At 34.0% G+C, this 26,443-nt stretch overlaps 1 protein-coding gene across 1 annotated transcript in view; it reads left to right on the top strand.

Annotated features, from left to right (window-relative positions):
- The window catches only part of SOX6 (SRY-box transcription factor 6), a 340,990-nt gene that overhangs the window by 49,294 nt on the left and 265,253 nt on the right, over positions 1 to 26,443 (top strand). The window contains exon 3 of the mRNA XM_059929925.1: positions 1,555 to 1,762. Within this exon, the coding sequence (XP_059785908.1) occupies positions 1,555 to 1,762 (208 nt within the window). The remainder of the gene's footprint in view (positions 1 to 1,554; positions 1,763 to 26,443) is intronic.

Raw genomic sequence — 26,443 nt, 5'->3', positions numbered from 1 at the left:
TATTTAATGTGTACAATTCAATGGTTTTTAGTATATTCACAGACTTTACAATACTCAATTTATTTCAAGACATATTTTTTACTAAGCAATTCCTTAGGTCCAGAGGGGGAAAAACCTCTTTGGCTCCATTCCTAGATCTGTTCCTTCCAACAAAATAATGATACCTACCATTTACTAAGCACTGCCTGCTTTGGGCTCAGCACTGTGCCTAGTTGCTTTACAAATGTTAGCTCATTATATGCTACCAATAACTGTGAAAATAAGTTTTATTCCTACCTTGTATGCAATGGCAATAATACCTAAATATCTAGCATTTACTGAGTACAATTATCTCATTTAATGTATGTGGAAATGTATTTCTCTAAATTCCATTTTCTTTTCATTCCCTTTCCTACCAGTGATTAACTCTGTAACTTTTTTTTTTTTTTTTAACTCTGTAACTTTTCCCTCATGCTCTTCCTCTAGTTCTTGATGCTTACTGGGCTTTTTTTTGTGAAGAAGGAGAGAGATATAGGAGTGATTAAGATTTTTAAGCTTCTGATGAGAACAAAGCCTAGATGCTTTATTTATTTCATACAGTTTTTTATTGGGAGAGAGAAGACCCATACACAGACAGATAAGGTGCATGCAAGACTAGTGGTGGACTGTGGCCAATAATGTTTGCTTAAAACTCTCAGTTCCGATTTAAAGAGCTATAAAAGCATTTTCTTTTTATAAACTTTTAGGTGTTTATTATTTTCAATCTAAGATTTGCTTTTTCTCTTTGAAGATAGACCTAACTCTCCTACCAGTTAGCCAACTTCTCTGTAATGTGAAATAATTCTTGTGTAAGTGTTTCTGTAACAAACCTGTCTTCTTGTTAAAAAAAAGAAAAAAACAAATCATTTTTAAATGCCACATGAAAAATGTGTGTGACTGTGTGCTAAAGTATCAGGGGTAAGTGTAAGAAATAGAAAGAGGTTTCTGTAACTTTGACAGATGTGTAGCTAGAAAAAAAACAAACAATTTTCTTCAAACCCCGGCACACAAAAATATTCAGGTTGGCTAACCTTCTGACGCTGATTTAGATATTTTAGATGTTTTCTGGTGAATAATTAACATGAATATTGAAGCTAATTTCTCTACTGTTTCTAAATTTAGGGATAATGGGGTTCTTTTTTGATGTACATATATTTTAGGCTGTGGGAAGAGGGTTGCTAATATAAGTGCCAATTAAAAGAAAAACTTTACCATCCTTATAATTAATAATTGAACCTGAACTATTTTAAATGAAGGGTGTAAATGAGTAAGAAGTTGAAGTGTTCCTTTTAAAATTAAGTTTTTGTACCACTTTGGCTGCTTTTTAGTTAAAAAAGAAAAAGGTAGAATCTGCAATTTCAGGTTAGTTCCTTTGATAATTACCTCTATGTTTAGTATTTTTTTTAAGCAGAGATAGTTAATATATTTTATTTGTCCATCTCAGCCTCATATACTGTCATTCTGAGTTTGGGATTTTTCTCCAATGATATGCAAAGAAACATGTTCTAATGGTTTTATTTTATTTTGTTTTTCTAGGAGTCAGAGAATAATAAGTTATGTTCCCTATATTCCTTCCGAAATACCTCTACCTCACCACATAAGCCTGACGAAGGGAGTCGGGACCGCGAGATAATGACCAGTGTTACTTTTGGAACCCCAGAACGCCGCAAAGGGAGCCTTGCCGATGTGGTGGACACACTGAAACAGAAGAAGCTTGAGGAAATGACTCGGACTGAACAAGAGGGTATGTGTGGACTTAACTGTTGGGCTTTATTCTTTTAAAGATTCCAGGCTTAAAAAAAAAAAATGAGTGGGATTTTAAGGGCCAGAGAAGTGCATAATTGGCACTAGCAAGGAAAAAGTTATTCAGAGGTTACCATGGTGATGGCAGATTGTGATCCATTAGAAGTGTTAAGCAGATAGCTCCATTTTTCTACAACTTTGTGCATTTTACTTGGCTCTTATAATAACAAATCAAGGTTTTAAACTGACTATAAGCCTTGCTCTGGAAAAGGGAGTACAGGTATTTTCCTAGCCGCAACTTTATTTTTCATTTTTTCTCTCTTATTTCCTCTTGATGGATAGTGTTTTATTATGAAAATATAAACTGTTTAAAAAGAAAAAGACCCCTAATTTATTTCTCCTTATTTTTATAAATATTATAAATTTATAAATATTATTATTTTACTTCCAAATGTTGCAGAATTGAGAGCTGAGGTTTTCTAATACTGTTAAAGCTAAATGTTCAAGGGAGGAGTTCTTTGACACATGACATGTACTGAAACATCCACCTTCTCTACTCTTCTCTACAAGAGTCCACTTAGGTTAACCTAGTCCTAAAAAGTAGATGAAAGAAGACTCTCTGATAATATGTTTAAATTAAATAAATCAACTCTGAGAGATTGCTATACTATGTATATTCTTTCATTTTTTTATGTACAGATTTTAGACTTTAAAATGTAGGATAATTAATGGCTTTGGATTACTACTTACATTGTAAGTTAAATTTAAACCTCTGTGGTACTATAGGGAAATGGGGATTTGATATAAGGGAATTTTTCATGTAAGTTAATTTTATTCCTTTAAGGGCTCAGAAGTTTAAAAATTTCAAATTAATTTTTGTGGTGTGTCCACCACATCAGCAATCTTTGTGGAAGCTTCTAAAATGTATTACATGCTTCCCTATCTTACTAACCAGATTATATGGCACAAAATGTAAATTTTTTTGTTGACTCAGGGTCATGATGCAGTAGAATATGAACTCCAATACCTATCTAACAATCATGTGACCCTGAGTAAGTTCTTCAGTCTCCCTGAACCACAAAATTTAAAGTTTGGTATGGTAGTAACCTGACTTCTTAACTCAAACATTTTGAGAATTAACTATAATAATTAATATGTGTCTTATGAACTGTAAATTACATACATTTGAGGCATTGTGATGATAATTATTATAAATGTCAATTACTTTACCATGCTATAATGTAATGATGCCCCCAGAGATCTTTGAGATAATTAGGACAGTTGGCTTTATGGTTATTTCTCTGCAATTATGGAACTTTAGAGTTCCTGTGTCTGCTTGATTTAGATATCTTTTTTGGCGTGTGTGTGTGTGTGTGTGTGTGTTTTGGTTTCTCTTCCTTTAATATCAGGTTTCAAACTGTTACTTCTTACCTAGTTGTGAATAATTTCTAATTTGCTTCTTATATTCATCTGTCAATTATGAAATTAGATGATCATAACATTCTGGACTATATTTAAAATATGAACAAACATTTCTGGGTGAGTTGCTAAGAGATTCTGGGCAATATACATGCTCTTCAGTGCATGGACTTCATGCTGACTCTTCTGGCTGCTCAGAGACTTTATATTACTCATTCATGGCTATTCTAGAATAACTGAGGCTGCCAGATCAATAAACTCTGAATAAATGAGATTGCTAGGTTACATTTAATTGTGATTCACCAAAAAGATTGTTTTAGCTCTATAAGAAAGTGGTTTCAACATACTTTAGAGGGCTGTGTTGTGTAAAAATAAAGAAATTGATTTGTGATGATTTTTTAGGGGGAGGGGTCTAGACTGCTAGGGAATTTAAAATCATCCTTCTCTTGCAAGTAATGATTAGTGTTTTATTCTTCATTATTATGTGTTATAGATTTGATACAAGAGAGGCATTTGTAAGATGAGACCTCTCATTTAAGAGTCCTTTATCATTATATTCCTACTATTGAAGAATGTTTTTTATGTACTCTACAGAACTTTGTTTTCTACAGTACATATATTTTAGGCATCAGAAATTCAGGCATTTTTAGTGCATATCAACGTATATAATACATTAAGTACAAATAGAAATGATAAAAAGTGTGCTTATCAAACAGATTCCAAAAATCTGGGATGAATGCTGAATATAATGTATGAAAGAAACAAAAAGTCAAAAGTTTTTGACAAACTGAAAATATAAACTTAAAACTAACCCATCAAGATAAAATTTAATAGGTCTTATTGTCAAGTCCAGAGGCTGTGACCAAAATTCCTATCTGCACAAGTAATTACTGAAGGAAATTTAAATAGCAGACACATGATTAAAAAAAAACACCAACATACGAGTTTTAGGTGACAGAGAGTGCAATGGGGTCAGTGCAGTGAATATTGCCAGAAAATTGCCAGTGCTATCCCAGTCAGCATTACTAGAATTACAGTATGTAAGATTCAAGAGGTGTCGGTCCCACTGAACTTCCTGCTCAAAAGAATGCACCTGAAGTATTGTGTTGAGAATTACTACACTTTAAGAGGAACTCAGGAGCGTTGGGATATTCTCAGAGGAGAACAAATGACATGCTAACAGACACAGAATTATATAATAAGAGGAATAATTGAAGGAACTAGTAATATTATCATTATATTATCATATAATATTATATATCATATTGAAATTATAACAAGACCAGCTGTCTAACAGTGTAGCTGTCCATGTATGGAAAGACTTTCTTTGAAAGATAATAAATTATCTTTGGAGGTATGCAGCAATCTTAATTGCCATTTTAAAAGGTTATTTTAGATGAGGGGTAATTGGTCTTTTTCTGCCAAGACTATGAATTTTTATGAACAATATGCTTATACGGTATTCTGTACTTCATGGTATATTTTTTATAGTCCTAATCAAGAACTACATAGTATCATGATTATTTTTCTACAGGTTTTCTTCTTATTTTGCAAAGTGCTATATTAGAACTGAGGGATTCTTACTTTCTTACTTTATTTTTTTGGCTGTGTATCCCTTTGGTGGCTTGGTGACGCCTACAGGTCCATTCTTACTTTAAATGCATAAAGTAAAATCCATGGAATTATAAGAAAATGAATTATATTAAAATGTTAAATAATTTAAAATTTTTGTGATATGGTAGGAAGTACTACTTTACTAATGCATTAAACACAAGATCTAATGGAGGGACTAAAAATATAATTTTGAAGTAGTGATAAGTATAAAAGATATTTTGAGATATCTTCAACAAGTACAATGTGATATAAAAATATATTGTTATTTTATTGGCTAAAATGTCACAGATACTATGAATTTATGTTTGTTGCCTGCATCAATAATTTAAAGAAATGCAAATTTTCAGTTTAAAAAATTGGTGAAAATGAATTTTTTCCATCCAAGTTCACAGACTTCCTGAATTCTATGGATAGACTCCTGGGGTCTGTGGACCCTAGGTTAAGAACCACTATGCTACATGATATTGCACACCTATCATGAATAGTCTCTAAATGTAAAGAGTTCATATTCTAGTAAAAGGTGTAAAACTAATACAAAATGAACTCTAATTCATATTTAATATGTGATAAATTCCATGAGAGCTACATAGATAAAATGTTATAGGAGTTTACAAGATAGATTGTGCCTGCCTAGGAAACCATGGAGAGGTTCTATAGAAAAATGAGTCTTAACTGGTCTTGGAGAATGAAAGGATATATATGTAAGTAGAAATGGAGGGGAGGGACATTTCAGTCGAAAGGAACAGGCAGAGAGTTTTAAAACAGCCGGTAGTTCAGGTTCTACTTTAAAGTATGTGAAGATGCATATAGGGTATAAGACTGAAAAGGTAGGTTATGTTCATCACAGTGGCCCTTAAATTCTTGGCTAAGAAGCTCAAACTTTATATTGAAAGTTATGGAGGAACCACTGACTGTTTTTTAGCACAGTAAATTGATGGATTAGAGCTTTCCTCCAGGAAAGTTAATCTGGCAGCACTGTATTGGATGTATGGGAGCACAGAGAGACATTAAGGAAATTGTTTCAGGCTAGAGATAATGAGGGCCTGAACTAAAGCAGCAGAAACAAGGAAGGAAGAAGGGGTGCATATGGAAAAGATATTCGGAGATAGAATTGTTAGGACCTGACATTTAAAGTGAGGAGATCAATAGAGAAGAGTGGTTTAAAGGTAGCTCAGAGTGAATAGGAGGATGGTATAACAGTTAATGAGAAAAGTAGACAACATGTTTTGGAGATGGAAGTAATGAGGATTTCTATTTTTTTATTTTGAGTTTGATGCCTAATTTTAATCATTTGCTTGGAGCAATAGAACAGAACAGTGTGATGGGAGAATAGAAATAATTATAGGTAAGGTCATTAATAAGCTTCTGATAGATTTCTGATTCTATAATATTATAATTATATTCTAGGTCTAAGGAGGTATAATAGCTCCACCAATATTTACCTGGCTTTGACTTTTTAAAGCCCCATCTCCTCATCTGGGATGTCCTTTATCCCATGGGATGTATAAAAGCTTTCAAATGCATTACTCACCTCTCCCTCACTTCTGCTTTCTGGTTTGAAGACCATACTTCATAAGTGACAAGCTTGTGTGATTGACATAATAAATGACCTTTCCTGAGTCATTCTTGTCCTGGAGAATGTTTTGACTCTATCAGACTAAATACCTTCCCCCTCATTTCCCCTCTTATACAGTAACTGATCTATAAAAAGTTTATTTATTATGGTCTATTTTAAAACAGTATCTACTTGATAAAACAAAAACCCTCCATTCGGTAATAGGAAAGTTATTCTCTTACAGGTAGATTCTTTGATTAACCAAATAATTGTCCAGTATTTTAGCTGCCATTGTCTCAAGAAATGTCCTCTCCAGAGCAGTGATTTGACTGGATTGCTGAAACACTGATGAACAAAGGTGTTCTGTCTGAAGTGCCTCCACTGAAAGTAAGATTTGTGGGAAAATAGGCAAGGCTTCTGTTTTGTTCTAAATTTAACCCTTATTTTTTCTGCCATAGATAGATAGATTGGTAGGTAGGTAGATAGATAGATAGGTGTGCAGATGCATGGAAAAATGGTTAGATGGATAGAATGAATGAATATCAGAATCTACCTTTTAAAACACTGTTGATATTGGTGGGTATAGTGTGTAGAAAGACTTTGATTAATAGATTCAGTTTTAAATGGTTCTAAGATAAAAATCCTTCAGCTGGGATTAAATGATGAATTTTAGTTATCCTTGTATCACCCATCTTGTTGCCAGGGTAGCTGGGCTGTAGCATAAGCGACAGTTGTCAGAAAATGAATACTTTAAAAAGGACTTCTATATCTAAATACATATATTTAATCAGAGAGTCCTTTGGCTTCTGAAAATAAGTTGTCTAATGAGAATTTCATTTGAGCAGCTGCGACTGAGGAGGTCAACAGGCATTGCCTAGGAGAATATGGCCCAGCTGGTTAAATCTGGTTGTTGTCGTGATTTAAATGGTCAAGTGCTGCTTGTAATCCAGGACCGTCTGTTTGTAAAGGGAAGAGTGAGTGCTTCAGCATAATGTACAGCTGTTTTAATCTCTCTTTAATAATAGTGCTTCAGCCACTATCATGTCTTGTGTATCATACTACTAAGTATATGATCCTAGGCTGGGTGAACTGGTTTGGGTCAGGTTCTGGAGTCATGTGAGATTGCAGAGAAAGGGATACATTGATATAAACCTCAACTCTAACAAAATAAGATTTTCTTTCTGACTTTTTGCTCTTTTAAAAGACTTATTTTTTAGGTAATAATTATTGTGATCAAGAGGGAGTGATGAAGCTTGTCGTTAGAAATATTAGAATAAGTGTGTTCTCTTCGATAGAGGCCATAAACTTAATGGAAAGTATGCAGAGTTTAGGTACAGTTTCATAGGATGTATGTTGATCAGAAATTAGAGTATTTGTCCAGTGGAATTGTGTGCTTCAAGATATGATAATGAAAGTATGTGGATTCATTTGACTGTGTATGTAGAGAAAGGGCAGGAGCATTTGAGCTTTGGATTCCTGGTGGGATAGGCTTTCCAATGGATTATGCAGCTGTTACCCAGCACAAGAATGAACACGTGTTTATGTATCTGATGGATTATTATCATTATTCACATCTCTAAACAATAACTTGGATTTCTACATATATTTTCACTGAATTATATTTAGTAAGTGTATATGTTGGTATGTGTTGCTCATCTGATAGCTTTTGCCTGTGTGGTATAGTTTAAGCAATGGGAGAACTCATTTTTGAAAGCCATATGTTTTTTGAGTAAGCTAGATCTGGGTTTGAATATGTTCTAATATTTAGCGAGGCAGTATAGCGTACTGATTAAGAGTGTGGGCGCTGGTGCTATGCTGCCTGAGTTTGAATCTCAGTTCAACATTTGCCAGGTGGATGACATTGGGCACCTCTCTGTGTTTCCTCAGCCAAATATTGGACATAATTATAGAGCTATCATGAAGAGATCAAGATTTAGTTAATGCAACTAAAACATTTAAACTATTACTAGCACATAGTAAGTGCTCAATAAATGTAGCCAACATTATTTCCTAGTCTTGGACAAATTATTTCATCCTTTTGTGCTTCAGTTCCCTTATGTGTAAAACTGGATAAATGATGTCTACCTTGCAGGGCTGTGTGAGAATTTGACAGATTATATATACATAAAACACATAGCTTCTATAATTATAATTTATTATTACTATTGCTGTTATAACTACTATTACTGTTATTATTTGAAGGAGCATTTTGTAAAGAGAAATATTACAGGAATCTCATCCTGCACCACAGACAGAATCATAGGAAATGTCCCATGGTGTTAGGATTTAGCATTTGGCAGCAGTGATGTACTTGTTTTCTGGAAGAGCAATCCAGCTTAACTCTCCTTTCAGGCTCTTTGGAAAAGCTGATACTAAAGTTTCCCCACTGGAAGCCAATCTTCCCTGCTGAGAAATATGTGGAATATGATGCTGTCAGTGAGAGAGGTTGGTAAAGCCTTAGATGAGGTTTTTAGATACTATCCAGTTAAGAGCATTGTGTTCCTGTTAAAGAAAAAAAATCTGTTAAAAGGCCATGCTAAAAATTATGTAGAAGTTTAACATTCATACCATGCTAGAGCATCAAAAGAATCTTTTAAGGCAAAATTTATGGATATTAAGTTTTTGCCTCTGTTCTGATGGAAGGTTATATTGGTGAGGTATTTAGAGTATCCGAGATCCAAACCTTTCTTTATATTTCTCATTCATGGGAGAAGGTTTCGGATTTTTGCATAAAAAACGCATTAAGTATTCATCATGAAACCCCCAGAGTTATTATTTCAAGTAAGTTGGAAATTTCAGGTCATTTAAATGCTGAAGTTACCCAAGACCACTCATACTCCAGGTGAAGAAGCAATCAGGTATTCAGAGCGATGCTGATGTGACTTCATTTTAATTCATTTTTTCTTCTCTTTAAAATATATCTTTACTCCCCTATAATGTTTGTGTCCTTGCTCCTATTTTAAAGAATTTTTATCATAGTCATAGCAAATACTAACCCAGTGCCAGATAGTTTAAATAAACATATTTCTGTAAGTATTACACAGTTAGGGATTAAAATGAGGAGCTAGAACTACTGGTTTTTGAATTATGGAAAAAAATAATGTTTCTTATGTTTTTGTGTTAAGTATATTTGCTTTCTAATTCTTTAGAAACTGATCATCCTCTCATAATAACTTTATAAAGGATGTAATTAGCCTGAATCCTGTGAACCCTAGACATTCTGGACAAATCTTAATTATTTCAATTTGCTGTTGTTTTGCAACTCCCGTTTACAGTGTTGGCAATGTCCTAGTTGGTTGAATCGTCTTCTCAACTTCATTTTGTGTGTCTCTGCCTTGAAAAGTTACTTCAAATTTCTTGGCCCATTTCTGTCTCTTCAGACTTAAAGATTCTTAAAGTTTTTTCTCTATGAATGTTAAGAACAGATGTAGGCAATTGCTTCTGATTTTTCCTCTTACTGACCTGGGAAGCAAGGTGTTCCTTGGCATTTTGTTAAGAGGATGCAGCTTCCTCTCCATGGTTTGATGAAGTTAAGTCATATTCTCATACAATTTTTGAATCTGTTAAGTTTGGAGTGGATCATTAACATTTTGCATTTTTTCCACTGAAAATCATTAGATAGACTTCTTCCGCATTTATTCTGGGATTCTCAAAAGTAATACTGGGCAGTTTTTAAATCTGTACATTTTTTCTTGTGCAATATATGTGTAAAATCCAAAGAAAAAATGAATAGAAAAGGAAGTTGCAAACTTAAATATGTGTTTATTATGTAATATTTGATTATATATATTATAAGGCATAAAAATAAAACAAACACCTGTGAATTCATCATCTAACTTAAAAAATGTTTTCTTCACCTATTCAATCCCTTTGCCAGAACTTCGTGTTTAGAATCTTCCTTTTGTATATGTCCCTAAATAATACATTGTTTAGTTTTGTTTCAGAACTTTATAAAAATGGTATTACACTGTAACCTTCTATGACTTGCTTTTTATACTCATAATTATATTTCAAGATCAATTTTGCTGTGTGCAGCTGTAGTTCATTTTCACTTTTGTATAATATTTCACACACTCTCCCATGGAATGCTATATAGGAGTATACTCTCCTGTTTACTGTCTCCGGACATTTGGATTATTTCCAGTTTTCTGCTAGTACAAACAGTGATGGTATGAACATTCTTGCACCTGTCTTCTGATACACATGTGCATGAGCTTCTTCTATAGGGTGTATTCCCAGGAGTGGAACTGCTGTTGACAAATTTTGTATTATTTTTTCCACTCTGTTGGGAAACATTACACAAAGAAGTTGGGGCTGCAGTGTGTGTGTGTGTGTGTGTGTGTGTGTGTGTGTGTGTGTTTATGTGTTTGTGTTATAATTTCCGAAAGGCTTAACTGTCTATACCTTTTGGTTCTACCTTCCTCAAAATGTCTAGCCCAGGTTTCCTTTTATCGCTGAGCTTTTCAGAAGCTTACAAGAGCCTTTGATGGACCCTTCACTGCAATTTTTCTTTTTCTTTTTGTTGTCTCATAATAAAATGTCTTCAGCCCTTCTTTTAAGTATGAGCACAAGTGTATTGTCATTCTCCCTCTGGACTATGATTACTAAGTTTATTAGGAAACACACTTTTTTTCCCCTTTTGATTCCTTTTATTGATGTTTCCACCTCTGTGTGGTTTTTGAATTAAAGTAGTTCCTGATCTCTAACCTTATCAGGTTCATGATCATTTTTTCCTTAAATACCTACTTCAAATTCAAAATTAACCAGCAAACCCTGTTGATTATTGCCTCTGCTCTAACCATTCATATTGGAATAGATATATTCTTCTAGCCAAACAGTTGGCTTATTAGCTGGAAATCTTCACCTCTTTCTTAAAATGTTTTATCTGGGAATCCTTTCAGGTGCAGACTAGCCTGAATTTGATGTGCATTCTTGCTTGACTCTGGTAACTTTCTGGGTAATACCTAATAATTAATTAATTAGTTAATTAATTGATTGATCTTAGCACTGGTTTCTTAATTTAGAAAATGAGGACATTGGTTGAGCATTAAGGGCCAAATTCTAAAATTCTATGTGCTTTGATTTTCTTTTAGAGTTTGTATCTAAAGTTCAGCATCCACTATCTGTAATTTTCTTTTTCAAACTGTTTTCAGAGTAAATAAGTCATCTGAACCAATATCATGATTCTTTTTCTCTTAATATGGTTGAAATTGTCCTTTACTATTTCCAGTCTCTTTTTTTCTAACGTTAGAATCTTTATAAAGATAGAGATAAAAGCTGCCATCAAGTTTTGATGTCTGAAAAAGTCATTGTCCAATGAAGAAGTACTTACAGACAAAGCCATGGATAATTGGCTCAGAAAATGCTATACATGGTTTGAAAGACTGGCAAACGGAGGGCGAGTTTAGTAGGGTGTGATGATCCAGAAGAAGGTAAAGGTCAATAATTCTACCTTTTGGTAGAGCTGTCGTAAAGGGGATTTGGGCCTTAGAGGGAATTCATGGCCGTATTTATTAGCCATATGAGGCTATGGGTTTAATGCTGAATAACTGTGACACTTAGACCTATCATAGCTTTCTTAATTTATGTCTTGAGGGTTTAAGTATAACTGAGGAGCCATCACTTGGAGGCCAGACAAGTACACTCACAATGAAGTCACAGAATATAGGCCATCCCCTAGCATTGGGAGGCAGAAGTTAGAGGCCTGTGGCCTGTGGACTTCTCTAATTGCTCTCATGTAGTGAATTGAAATGAGTAAATACAAATAGAGGGTTAAAATAAGTGGAGATATAATGAAGAATAACTATGAAAAATGACAAAGTATTGAATTATTTGCAAGAACTATGGTACCAGCAATAACAGTGGTAGAATTACTTTGCTACTAATGTATGATTTTTGAATGAAGGCAACCTATAGTCAACGGGCAGTTTTTAGAGTGGCTAACGAACTGTGTGCACTGGGATTCCATTCCACTCCAAAATGCAGTGGAACTTAGCTTAACCTGGAATTTTGTAGCAGATCCTTCAGAAATACCTCTAATCTTGTACTTGTTACTCCTGTCACAGGTGTGGAAGAGATGGGAAATTTAAGAATTAATGCATAAGCAACATGTTTTTTTGGAGCAATCTCCCTTTGTTTCCAGGTAGAAAAGGGAGACTGGGGAAAACTACCTTATGTACCTAATGTACAAAGTCCTAAAAACTATTCTTTGATCTTTTTGATAATGTTTGACAATATTTATATAGTGACAGTGTCATTTTGGAATACAGAGGATAGCAGAAAATTAATGTTGTTTGCTTATAAATATTATTGTCACCAAACTCATGTGCACAAAAGCTCATGTATTAATTTTATTTCTCCATTAGTAATTTTAATTTAACTCTTAAGCCCTCATTCTCACTAATAGAAGGAAGTCTGGTCTCACTTCCAGGTAAACTCAGTTACTTCAGGATTTAACTTCAGTCAGTAGAATTATGCCCCTTTCTTCATGGTTTTATCTGATATTCAGAGGGTTTAGGCATTGTACTGGTATTGGAGCTTTGGTATTTGGCCAGTGATCATCAATCTCTATTATGCTTGGAAATAAAATTCATTGCTTAAAATCCAAACATTGTACTCTGGCTTTCAAGACTCATCTTAAACCTACTTTTTTTCTCAGGCCACTCCAGCTACTGGACCTTTTTTTTTCTTTTTTTTTTTTCCTCAAGCATGTCTTAATTCCTTTGCATTTGCTCTTCCCTGTGTATAGAATTATTTTCCTTTAGATCTATGTATGTTGGTTTCTTTTTATTTTATTTACTTTTTACTTTTTCTTTCTTTCTTTTGAATAAATTTCTTAGATATGCTCTGTTTATTTAAAACAACAGTAAAAACTTACTGTCTCTGTCTCTCACTGTCTCTAGCTACTCCACCATTTACTCACTTTGTAGTCAGTATTAGCTTCAGATGTTAGGTGTATTTTTGGTACCTGATGGAGACTAACTTCTTTGAATTATTTTTCTAATACTTATTATCTCCCACGTATGCTGTGCTTTTTCTTTTTGCTTTGATGTGACTATAATTTGGACATTTCTTACTCATATTAGGGCCACTACACATCATAAGAATTTGATTCCTAGGGTTCTTTTGTAATCTTTCTCTAGTGAGCATTCTGATTAAGAAACTTGAAGATGTAACAATCTCATGGCAAACTTTCTTATCTAAAGAGTCAGCACTGTGGTAAGTTGAATTAGTTATTTAGTCCAACATACTTCATGCTCAGCCATTATCCCTACCCAGAATAACCTTTTATCTCTCCTCTTCTTATCTAAGTTTTCCATTTATCCATTTTACAATACATAAAATCCAGATCACATCTTGTCTTCTACTGATGATTGTAGCCCTCATGACTTCCTCTTTGTCTAAAATTTGTGGAGTCTTAAAAAAAGTCAAACTCGTAGAAATAGGGAGTAGAAAGTTGGTTGTCAGGGTCTGGGGATGGGTTGGGGAGACAGAGAGAGGTTGGTAAAAGGGTACAAACTTTCAGTTATAAGATGAGTAAGGTCTGAGGATATAATGTATAACATGGTGACTATATTTGATAACATTGTATTATACAATACAATTGAAAATTTCTAAGATTAGCAAATCTTAGCAGAGTAGAATTTAAATAGGATGAGATGATGGATGGATGTGTTAATGAACTCAGTGGGGGGGAATCGTTTCACAATATATCTATATATCAAATCATCACGTTGTATACTTTAAATATCTTACAATTTTCTTTGTCCATTATACCTCAGTAAAGCTGGAAAAAACCCATATACCACTCCATTTATCAATAGATTATAACTCTATATTTGCTATTTTTTAAATTGAGATTTTTTTATTGGGTTAACTATAGATTCACATGCAGTTGTAAGAAAAAATATAGAGAGATCCAGTGTACACTTTGACCATTTTCCCCCAGTGATAACGTTTTGCAAAACTGCCGCATACTGTCACAACCAGGTTATTAACATTGATACAATCCACTGATCTTATTCATATTTCTCCAGTTTTAATTGTTCTCAGTTGTTGTGGGTATGTGTATTAGGTTCTCTACAATTTTGTCACCTGTAAATCACCTATATAGATTCATGTATTCACTACCACAATCAAGTTATGCTCTTTTATAACCATACCTACCTCTCTTCTACTCCAACACCCCTTACCAAATGCCTGTCAACATTAATATGCTCTTCATTTCTAACATTTTGTCATTTCAAATATGTTATATAAATGGATTTGTACAGTACCTATTTTTTTGGAATTGGCTTTAAGAAAAAAAAAAAAAAAACCAGCATAATTCCCTGGAGATTCATCCGAGTTGTTGTATGTATCAATAGTTCATACAATTTTTTAATTGCTGAACAGTATTCAGTGGTATGTATAACATGTATGTATCACGGTTTATTTAACCATTCACCAGCTGAAGGACGTCAAATCAAATATCTAGTTTTTGGCTATTACAAGTAAAGTTTCTATGAACACTTGTGTACAGGTTTTTGTGTGAACATAAATTTTTATTTTTCTGGGATTCATGGCTAGGGGTACAATCGCTGGGTTGTATGGTAATTGATGTTTAGTTTTATAAGAAAATGCCAAACTATATTTCAGAATAACTGTACATTTTACATTCCCACTAGCAACGTATAAGTGATCTAGTTTCTCTGCATCTTTGTCAGCGTTTGGTTTTGTCATGTTTATTTTAGCCATTCTGATAGGTATATAATGAAATCTCATTGTGGCTTTAAATTGTATTTCTTTTATGGCTAATGATGTTGAGCATTATTTCATGTGCTTGTTTACCATCTGTATATGCTTTTTGGTGAAATGTCTATTTGTGTCTTTCGTCTATTTTTTAATTGGATTTTTTTTTACTGTTGAGTTGTGAGAGTTCTTTATTATTCTAGTTACTAGTTCTATGTTGAATATGTGATTTGCAAATATTTTCCCCCAGTCTGTAGCTTGTCTTTCCATCTTCTTTACTATAGGGTTTAAAAGAGCAAAAGTTTATAATTTTGAAGAGGGCCAATTATGCAATTTTTAATTTTATGGATCATGCTTTTTGTGCCAAGTCGAATGATACTTTGCCTAGCCCTATATTTTAAACATTTTCTCCTATTTTTTTGCTAAAAGATTTATAGTTTTATATTTTACATTTAAGTCTATAATCAATTTAGGGTCAATTTTTGTATCAGGTGTGAGGTTTAGGTCACATTTTTGTACAAGGTGTGACATTTAGTTTTCATTTTTTGACTTAGCAAGGTCATAGGATGCAAGATCAACTCATAAAAATCAATGGCATTCCTAAATATTAGCAATGCACATATGAAGACCAAAATTTAAAACCCAATGCTATATACTATTGCTCCAAATAAAATGAAAAGTCTAGGTACACTTAACAAAACATGTACAGGATCTGTTGCTGAAATTACAAAATGCTGGTTAGTGAAATCAAAGAAGACTTAAATAAATGGCAAGATATCCTGGTCATGGGTCGGAAGACTCATAAGGACTGGTAAAGTTGTCAGTTTTCCTCCAAATGATCTATATGTTTAATGCAATTCCTATCAAAATCTCAGCAAGACTCTTATGCACATAGACAAGCTTATTCTAAAATTTATATAGAAAGGGATAGGCCCTAGAACAGCTAAGTTAATCTTGAAAAATAATAATAAAATGTTAGGAATCACTCTACTCAATATTAAAGCTTACTATAGCTACAATAATCAAAGCAATGTGATTTTGGCAGAGAAATAGATACATTGATCAATGGAACATAATAGAGAACCCACAAATAAAACCACCAGATTATGCACAACTGATTTTTGACAAAGAAGAAAAGTATTATTTGCTATTTTACATTTATGGATCTTGCCTCCCTATAAGATTTTAATTTTTGAGGACACAGACCATATCTTTAGTCTATCTTCAGATACCTAGTATAGATCTTAGCATATAATATACATTAACCTAAAAATCTGTTGATTTATAAAAGATTTCAGAGAGATGAATATTATTATGGCTCAGAGAGGAATAGATTCAATTTTTAGGGAATGCCCCTTTAGTTAAACAAAGCAAAATATACATATTTAAATGCACGCATATGAATGCTCAGTATTTCCATAAGCATTTATTAAGCTCTTTCATCTGGTAGTGTAGTGGGTGAGGAGAGGTAAAAGTGGAGAGAGAGGGAGAGAAGAAGATGCATACAGAGATGAATAGATATTGGTTTTTAGTAACCCTCAGTTTAGTGGGAGAAACACATGCACATAGAGTAATTATATTATAGTAAGTGCCATAGCAGAAGGAGCTAGAAAATGCTGGAGTACAGAAGAGGGAACTATCATTTTGTCTAGAAGATTTAGGAAGGGATTTATAGGCATTTGAGCTGGATTTTTGATTAATTATAAGCTATTCATAGTGAACAAGAGACATAATAGAATCCCAGATAGAATAGCATGTATAAGTTTTCAGTGACGTGATTAAACCTGTGAGTGTGGTGAATTCAAGAGGTTTGGTGTAGTTAGGATAGGGGACATGACTAAAAAAATGGATTGAAGCCATTGTAAAGAGTTTGAATTTTATCTTTTGGGTAGTAGGGAGCAGTAGAGAGCTACTTAAAGTAGGAGGATGAGTGACATAATTGCATACGTTTCTTAGAAATGGAACTTTGGTAGCATTTTGACTCTCAATTGGAAAGAAACAAAGCCAAATGCAGGAAAATCTGTTAGTAGGCTATTTTAATGGGCCACACATGTACTGATAAGAGTCTAAACAGCTAAGGCATTGGCAAGGGTTAGGAAGGAAGAATCAGCTTTTAGATATATACTTGAGGTTGCTAGTTAGGTGTGAGGTGTGAGGTTGGGGAGAGAGTCAAAGATGATTGAAGTATCCTGGTAGAGAGAATCAATAGTGAGGCTATTAAGATGGTGAATATAGATAGATGAGAAGGTTTAGGGAGAAGGTTTGGGTTTAGGCATACTGAGTTTGAGCATTCTGTGAAGGTGGATATACCTGGCCGGCAAATGTAAGACTGACCATCTTGGAGACTAGGAGAGAGCTCCCTTTCTTATCATTGTTATAGATTTAATCTCCTTTTTCTTAGAGAACTCATTGCGATTAGTCATAATTGCTGTCAGGTGACATCATATTTGCTACATAGTGGAAGCTCTATAATCTAACATTCTGTTCATGTAAAAGAAGAGGATCGACTATAGGCCAATATGGGTCATGTGTGTCTTATGTGTTCAGGTAAATTTAATTAATCTTTTAGCCCAGTGTTTCAAATTGTTAGTAGTGCGGTTGTTACTGGGAACTTGTTAGAAATGCGAATTCTTGGGCCTCACCCCTTACCTACTGAATCAGAAACCCTGGGATGGGGCCCGGCAACCTGTGTTTTAACAAGCTCTCCAGGTGCTCCTGATGCACACAAAAGATTGAAATTATGGAATAACACCTATACTATACTGTGCTGTACTATACTACACTAGACTATACTGTACTAAATTCCAAGCCATATAATATGTTACCATGAAATCATCTTGCGACTGGGCAACATATTTTCAGCCATCCTTATGACCAACAATTGTCTAACAAGTCATAAAATAATGGATAAATTGATTTGATTAAGAAGTAGGGTGAAAGTACAGCCACAGGCTATATATGTCAAGGGGTGTAGCTATTACCTTCTCATTTTATTACTCTTTCTTTAAACCTTATTTCATTTAAGTTTGTATCTCCAAGTAGCTAGAAAATAAAATTTATGTGGTATCATGAAGAAAAATGAAATTCAGGCCTGCTTTAGTGGTTTAGCAACTAGTTAGGGTGATGGTGTTAGGGGCTCTAGTTAAAGAAGAAAAGCTGATGAGAGAAAGGAAAAGTTACTGTGTGGTTTCAAATGTATTCATCTGGATTCAGATTTTATTTCAGTTTCTTACCTTGATCAAAGGTGAGCACTCAGGTCATAGCATATGACTCCCCTTATCTGAGGGTGCTTAATAGATATTATTGGATGATGAACCAAATTTAATACAGAAAACAAAGCCCACAGTGTTTGGGCTTAAGAAGGTTAACATTTAATTGCCAAACAAAATCATGTATTCTTGTTAGACATGTAGATCTAGAAGTGTTGAGGTGGCCAGCGCATTAGTGAATTTCCTAGTTGCTTAGGTGAACAACCTCAGGTTTCTTTGGTGATGAACTTTAGTTTTCGTTAGCCCCGCTTGCTCTGCCATTCCTGCTGTTTTGCAACAGGGCTTAAAAGTGCTTTAAGTGCTTGTGACCGTGGTAATGAATGAAAATGTCTTTCCAGCACTGAGAGGATTGCATTAGACTGAATAGTCACCTCACTTGTAAAAGCACTATTAGAGTGGGGCAGCGGTAAGTAAGGATAACGATTTGTGTCCACTGCTTATTTACTGAAAATTGTCAATGTATTATTTATTGAGAGCTCTCCAGACAGTGCTTGTCAGAATAAAAATGTCAGCTCTGAGCAAAATGTTATAATACATAATAAAAATGCTAGGTATGCATTTTAGGGAGACAACTAATTAGACTTGCTTTTTCTTAAGGAGGGGGAAGTAAAAATGTCTAATATTGTGGATTTTCTCCATTTATATAACTCCTTTTCTACACCCCCCCCTCAGTATTTGGTTTAGAAACTTACCATGCCTGAGCGATAATTTGAACAACTTTGTACTGTTGCCATTAGACACCCCAAGTAGTGAGGAGGCTGGCTAAAGGAGGAAGGGCCTGGCTTGCAACCCCACAGTGAGCAGCTGCCCTCACCTCCGTGTTCTGTCTGGAATTAGAAGATGTCACTTGCTCCCTGAGCAGTGCTCGTGGAAAACTGCCTCCAGTGTAAACAGCATGAAATTATTAGGCTTATTCCTCAGCCGTGCTAATTAACCCCAAACAAATTTCACATTAAGGAAACAGAATTCAATCAATGTAAATGTTATTGCTGTGTATTACTGTAAGCAATAATATAATGGCTAAAATAATTAATTATTTTGGATTTTTTTAAAAGAAAGTATTTTTTATGGTGTTGCAAAATATTTTGCAAAAGGATTATTTCCCTTTTCTTCAGCCTTCCCTGGCATAGAATATAAAAGACCCATCTGGTAAAGCATGGGTGATATGCAGTTGTTTTTCACGGGAAGGGAAAAAAGTATTTTGGAATGAGTGCTCCAGGTTTGCTTAGTCTAATATATTTTCATTGGTGATACATATGCAGATTTTGTCTCCTTCTACCTATGGTAGTTTACCCCTTATCGGAGCAATTTCCTATCGTTTTTCCCGTCATCACCAGTGATGATGGTGGTGGTGGGAATGATAAAAAAGAGTGATGGTTAAATATACTCCACTTCTGAGGGAAAAAAAATGAAATGCCATTTTATTGCATTTCAGGTTTTGGGAAGCAATTGCCAATAAAGATTTTTCCTGTTTTTTGTTTTTAATCTGGGTTTACATAGGAAGTCAACTTATCCTCTTCAAGATAATTTTCTTAAATTTTTTTGGAAAACAACCAGATTTGTAAATAATTGCTTGATTGTGCCTGTGATAACTTTGAATAAAATTTATCATTATCATCATCTTCATCATCTTCAAATACCTTTAAAGACATGAAGTACAGAAGCCAGATGACATGTAATTTTATTTTTCATGCAGTAAAATGCACGTTTGATTAATATGGAATTATTTATCAGTTAAGCGATAGCATATTCTACGGTGTATGAAACACAAATACGATTTATATTGAAATTATTCTGAGATATGATATATCCTTTAACCAATATATACTGACAAGTGCTAAATTAACTTTGAAATTTAATTTAACAAAATGAGTGACATAAAAAACAAAATGTTACTTTTTGCAGATTTAACACAAACCATTTCTTTGTAATTTCACTGTCTTCTAGTAAATGTCAGTCTCTGTGCTTCTCAATCCTCAATTAGTTCAGTATCCTATTTCATGTCCACTCTTTAATTCCTTACTTTTCTCTATTAAAACTCTATCTTCATTTTGGCAGGAGTATTTAAACTTTTCATTATAACTTACATGCATAATAAGCAGATTGTACTAAGTATTTACAGTGATGCCAGAACTAATAACGAGAACATAAGTGTTCCAAGGAATAGCGGGAGCATGCTACTAAAAACATAAAAAATAATAAAAACGTTTTTTATAATGTAGTTGAGAAGAAATTAAAATCTTGTGGGAAGGTTGTTTTAAAATAACATCTGAATGTACATTTATTTGATTTTATTTTTTGGTTTCAGCTGATTTCTTTCATATGGTTGCTTATATTTTGGTCTATTTCTTTAATGTCTACAGCTAGAGAGTGATTTTCTTTTTGACTTCTTTGGACACTTAGTTTCACCTTTCCAAATAGAAAACCTTGGATTTTTATTTATTTGCATACTTAGGAAGCTGATAATGTACCAAAGGTTATAAGACACTATATTCAATAATTTTAAAATTACATAAAATTTAGACAATGAAGAATTTGTATTGAACATTTCTATATGTTTCAGATGTTTGTTTCTGAGTATATTTAAAGCAAAAGCTTTAAATGATATGCAAGCTATAGCAAAGACTATGGCATGGTTAAATATGATAACTGGCACTTGGATATCCCTCTGGCAGTCAGGACGTTTAGAAGATATTAAGCTGTACAATTTCTATGATTAATATTCCTGGATTTTAAAGTTACACTATAATACCAAACTAAAAAAATGCGATAAAATTCTAGAATAAGCATCTTAGAAAAACCTGTATTAGTATATTTTAAAATGAGATGCAAAGGGTTTGCATCCAGTACTTTATTCCCTATGAGACTGTAATTGACAAACTGCAGTAATCATGCTTTTATGTGTTTTTCTCCTTCTACTGAATTCATTTCTAAAAATGAAAGTAAAAAAGGTAAAAAGAGGCTCCAGAATTTTGAAACCAAGTGGTCCTGAAGTGATGGGAAAATAGCCAAGGTGTCACAGCTAATTTCTGACCCTGTTTTATGAGTTCTGCTGTTCCTTATTCCCCCTGTCAGCCTGGGAATCCCTGAGGCTGTGCAAACTGGCCGAACTTCACTCAATTCCAGTTTTATATCCCCTTTTAATAATGTTGAATCTATTCTGTCCAACTTTGATTCAGACAACCTGCTTGTCTTGAAAAAGTGATATATTTAATCAGTGACTCTGTCTCCAGCATAGCTCCCACTGCGTGTGACTAGAGCTGAGAGTAGTGCAGTGGTCTGTCACTTCTGTTTGAATGGGTAATGTGGAGCCCATCAGCTGAAAAGACAGGAGCTGGAACTGCTTGTTAGGACACATGATCAAAAGCCACTCTCTGCTTTCTGCCAATCAAACCTCATGTCGCCTTGTGGGGCAGACATTAGATAGATTTTTTTCTGCCTTACACTGTGGGCACTTTGCCAGTTTGACATGTGAACTGTTACAAAAAGATAGCAGAGTTTCGACCGCTTGCTGACTGCTTTAAAATATTACTGAACACTTGTTGTCAAAATGAAATTTTCATAATACTGTATAATGATAAATGCTTTGAAGTATTATTATTCAGTGTCTTTATCTTGTAATTTGTGGATTTGTTGTTGTTTTTGCTAGGGCAGAAGAAACAATAGACAATAGCTTCTTGGGTGAAAGTAAGGGAGACAAAACCCTGTAAATCGATTCAATTGCAAAGCCAACACAACTGTATGACCGATAGTTTTGAATAAGATGATAATTGCTTTGTGAAAATAACATTAGTGAATTAAATGTTATTTTGCATTCTCTCCCCTCTGCTTTAAAAATTATTTACTTCTAAGTCAGGAAAGGAGAGTGGTTTATTTTGAAATTTAATTCAGGATCTTATTCCCTCTGCTTATTGAGAAGATGGACAGATTTCTAAATTCAAAGACAGTCTCTGATTTGCAGCTGTCCTGATGGATATATTTATTCTGTTTTTTCTTTTTGTCATCCTCTGAAGAGTCCCCCATTATATCACAATCTCATCTTTGTACCCATAGCAACCCTGTATTGATGGTGGCATGACCTAACTTCTAGGCTTTTTAAGAGAAGAATGAGTACCTAAGTACTTTTGACTTAAAAGGCATTTCTTGCAATTTCCAAACGCCCAGATAACTGTTCTAATGCTGTTAAATCTTAGTTGGTGCTTTGATATCTCCAAACTTGCCACTTGGTACTTGCTATTTCTTCTCTAATGATCATTTTAAAAGGAGTTAAACATTTTCACCAAAACATACCATGGCAATCTAGTGGAACTCATTTAAACAGTGAGCTACACATAAACAGCTGCTCCTTCAATAAGCCATTCTTTATAATACCCTTATTACCTTCTAGTGTCTCAAATTCTGATTAGTCAACAGTGCTGATTGCTGCACAGCATTCCGTTGCCCATCTTCCTTCTGCTCAGCTGCTCATGTCTTAGTTGTTATTTGATTACAACACAACTTGGGCATTGTTTCTCCAAGTTGCTCTTCATATTGTGTCTTAAAAACTCTGAATTATCCAGGGAAACTGCAATGGTGTGAGAGGGACTTTCTTTACGCACATTAAAAATGTCTGAATAAAGCAGGGTGCAAAATATATAACTATGGAACACTTATATTGGAAAGAATATTAGTGACTTAAAACTCAGTACTTATGGTCAAATTAAGAAACAGATTAAGTATGTGGAAGTATTTTTAAAAACATTACAGTGCTTTACAAATGTAAAGAGTTATAAAAGTGTTATATTTTGGTTATTAAATTTCAGTCAGATATAAAGTTCTGGAAGAGGTAATTATGTATGTAGAACTTCACAGGAAGGGCCTAAAGGACCTTCATCTTTGCCCCAAGACTAGATAATTTTAGTCCAATTGCTGTGCAGCACCACTGATGCCCCACTAAATAGGACCGCCTGTTGGTAGTTTAAGTTATGATGAAATAAGAAGGGTGGGAAAAATCTCTATAATGAAGTTTGAATTTCAGCTCTTCCTTTGTTGTGACCCCCTGGAATCTACTCTTGGTGAGTAGGAAATGCTGACATACTAGAAATGCAACCCCTGTAAAGGCCCTAAATCTGTCATTGTGCTCTGGAGTCGGCTCTGAAAATAGCAAAACTCTTTTGGTAAATTAAAATCGGTGTGAATGGGAACAGATGTTGACACGCTTTGTCTTTAGGGATGCCAGTTAAGAGGAGAGGGTCAGCGAGGTTAGATGTAGGAAATACAGTAAGTGTGCAAACTTGTGGTATAAAGGGAGTTCTGTTTGGGGATGCTAGTCAATAGAATTGTATTTATCTTTGGTAGTCCAGGTAAGAGTTATACATGCATTATTTTATCTAGAGAAAAAATGAAGGAGATGGTATTTATTTCTGGGAGGGCTATAACTTTTTGATGTTCCCTTGTGGTTGTCTTTTCTTTATCAAACCGCATTGGCTATAAACTGTCTCAAGCTACTATTAGGTTTTACTTTCCAACGTCATTTTGGCATAGCTTCCTAAAGTATTTGTTGAACTCTAATGCTACAGTAGAGTCTTTGTACTGATATTTGTCAAGAATAATGAAAATGGTTTATGTTCTAAAAATGTACAATTTATCAAATAGCTTGTACAGTCAATTTAAATAAGTCTCATAGAAGTTTCAGCCTTGATTTGAAAAAATAGCATAGGATGAATTTATTTATAAGAACCTTAATAGTTTCTCTCAATTCCTTTTCATTTTAGATTACCTTATAATTTTCTAAATCTACATGAACAATAATGATCAATTTTGTCAGTATTATTCACACCTTTTATTAATTTAACATAGATGAATAAATGTGAATGTTGTGAAGAGTTGATTGGGAATAGATTTTAAATCTGACAGTTAGATTACAGGGTACCTAAGAAAAAATGGCTCTTTCACTAGGTACCTAGTAATTTAATTCTTGTTTGAAATTATTATAATTTATTACAGTGTGTGGGTCCTAATGAATGTCTACTATTAAATGAAAAGGAGAAATTGAAATTAAGATTATGAAATTCTTTTAACTCATATCTTAAAATCCTCTTAAACAATTCAGAAGACATTAATAAGCTATGTGGGTTTCTTTCCATATTCTGTAATGGCAAATAAAAACATTTTTTTCAGCATTTAAAGATTCTAAAAAATGTTGAATGCCATTAAACCTCAAAGCCTGCAATCTTGGAATTTTATAAAATGGTAGTAGCCATTATAACAGCATTAAAATTGGCAACTCCATTTAAATATTTATTTGGATTATAAACAGACTTTTCTAGCACTTGAGTTTTCCAGAAACGACTGGGTTTCCCTAGTGTTAAATATTTAATGTAGGACAATCTGAGATTTCATAGAGTTGTAAACTATACCAGATTAACATTTTAAAGTTTACAAATACCAGGGAGACTTTAAACGTGTGAGTAAAAATTTATAAATAAAATAAAGATGTCCAAATGCCCATAGGCATTGGAAGTTGTCACTTATTCCTAGATCTAAGTAAAACCTGTCATGTACACAAAATGAAAATTAGGTCTTTGAAAAATAATAATTCCTGGGCAAAAGCAATGAACATACAACAATTTTTCTATCCTGATAGATTATCTGAAGTGTCATTTGAAAGGCCTATTTAGTATCTTACCTGGGAAGAATCCCCTCATAAATTTGACCATGCTTCTTTGACAATTGTTTAAAAAAGAAAATCAGATTGATTGCCCCTTTGAATTTTACACTCTTATTATGCTTACCTAAAAATCCTGAAGTTTTGTTTCCTAATTTCTAGAGCTTTTCTTCTTTATTGAGGCTGCTATAGTGCATGTATAAGCTAATAATTAGTTTATATGTAGAGAAGAAAAAGAAATTAAGCAAGTTGGTGATAAGTTTACATTTAACTGCAGAGAATAACCCTGCTTTAGGTTTTTGACAGCCTCAGAGCAATGCTAGTAGCACAGGAGATATAGGGCATTCCATCTCTCACTGTGATGACCCCCCCCCTTACCAATTCTGGATATAAGAAATAAAATGTAACTTCTTCAGGGAGTGGCTATTTTGGGTAGATTTTTGTTTGTCGTAGGATTTTCACAGGATTTCCTTTGAGGCTGCGGAGCTTTGCCCTTAGGCCTGTAAGACTCATAGCTCAATTCTTCTCCTTTGTCATAAAATTCTCCATCTCCCTCCCTCCACTTCCACACCCACTTAAGGATGTATTGCCAAAAGAATATAGTGAGAGTGCCAGCTGTTTCTAGATGGGAAGGTGATTTGTTGCCTCTGATAATCTGATCATTGAGTTCAAGTTAGCTCAGGAATCTGAAAGAAATAAAGGACAGGAACGAGTAGGGAAATACTTTCTTAGTAATGATTACTGATCTCTTTTTTAAAATGTTTACAGTAGTTGTTAAGTAAGGAAATAATTGGATAGAATTTACTCTGCCTAGTTTCTATAAATAAAGCCTTTTCTAATTTATCAGTAATGTCCATGTGGTTACTGTTTATCACAGTAAGTAGTTCCAACAGTTAAATTCTGGTGTCTCTCATCTACTATTACAAAAGCCTAAAAGCTGCCCAGCTACAACATGGGGATAGGTGAGGAAGACATAACTTTCTGATGCTCAGTTTGAGAACATGGTGGCTGTGCTATAAAAAACTGCTTCTTTAAAATACTTTTTGCTGATTGTGATGAAGTAACTTTAATACATTAACTCTGAAAGGCAGTGGCAATTTACAAAACTATATCTACTGTTATATTTAATTAGATTTTTTCCTCCTTTGTGCCTATTTAAACTCTAAATGAAAGATGGAAATATGTTTGCTCTTACATATTTGATGTGATTGAGATGAGATTAAGCGGTTTAAATGATTTAAAAATTATATTTACTTTAGTGCAATCTGTTAGGTTCAATTGCTGATCTGTCTTTTGGTTTGCTTTGTGGTATAGCAAACCAAGCACTGAGGGTTAAACTATTCAGCACATGAGTAGGGTTAAAAATCTGGGCTTCCTCTCTCCTTCCCGGTTACTGAATTCTTCAGTCAAAGTTAAATTTGCTCTTCAGACATTAGCTGTACTTCTTAG

The sequence above is a fragment of the Balaenoptera ricei genome, chromosome 8, assembly GCF_028023285.1.
Source record: "Balaenoptera ricei isolate mBalRic1 chromosome 8, mBalRic1.hap2, whole genome shotgun sequence".
Classification (NCBI taxonomy): domain Eukaryota; kingdom Metazoa; phylum Chordata; class Mammalia; order Artiodactyla; family Balaenopteridae; genus Balaenoptera; species Balaenoptera ricei.
The sequence above is the reverse complement of the archived record's forward strand: the minus strand, read 5'-3'. Positions and strand labels throughout refer to the sequence as shown.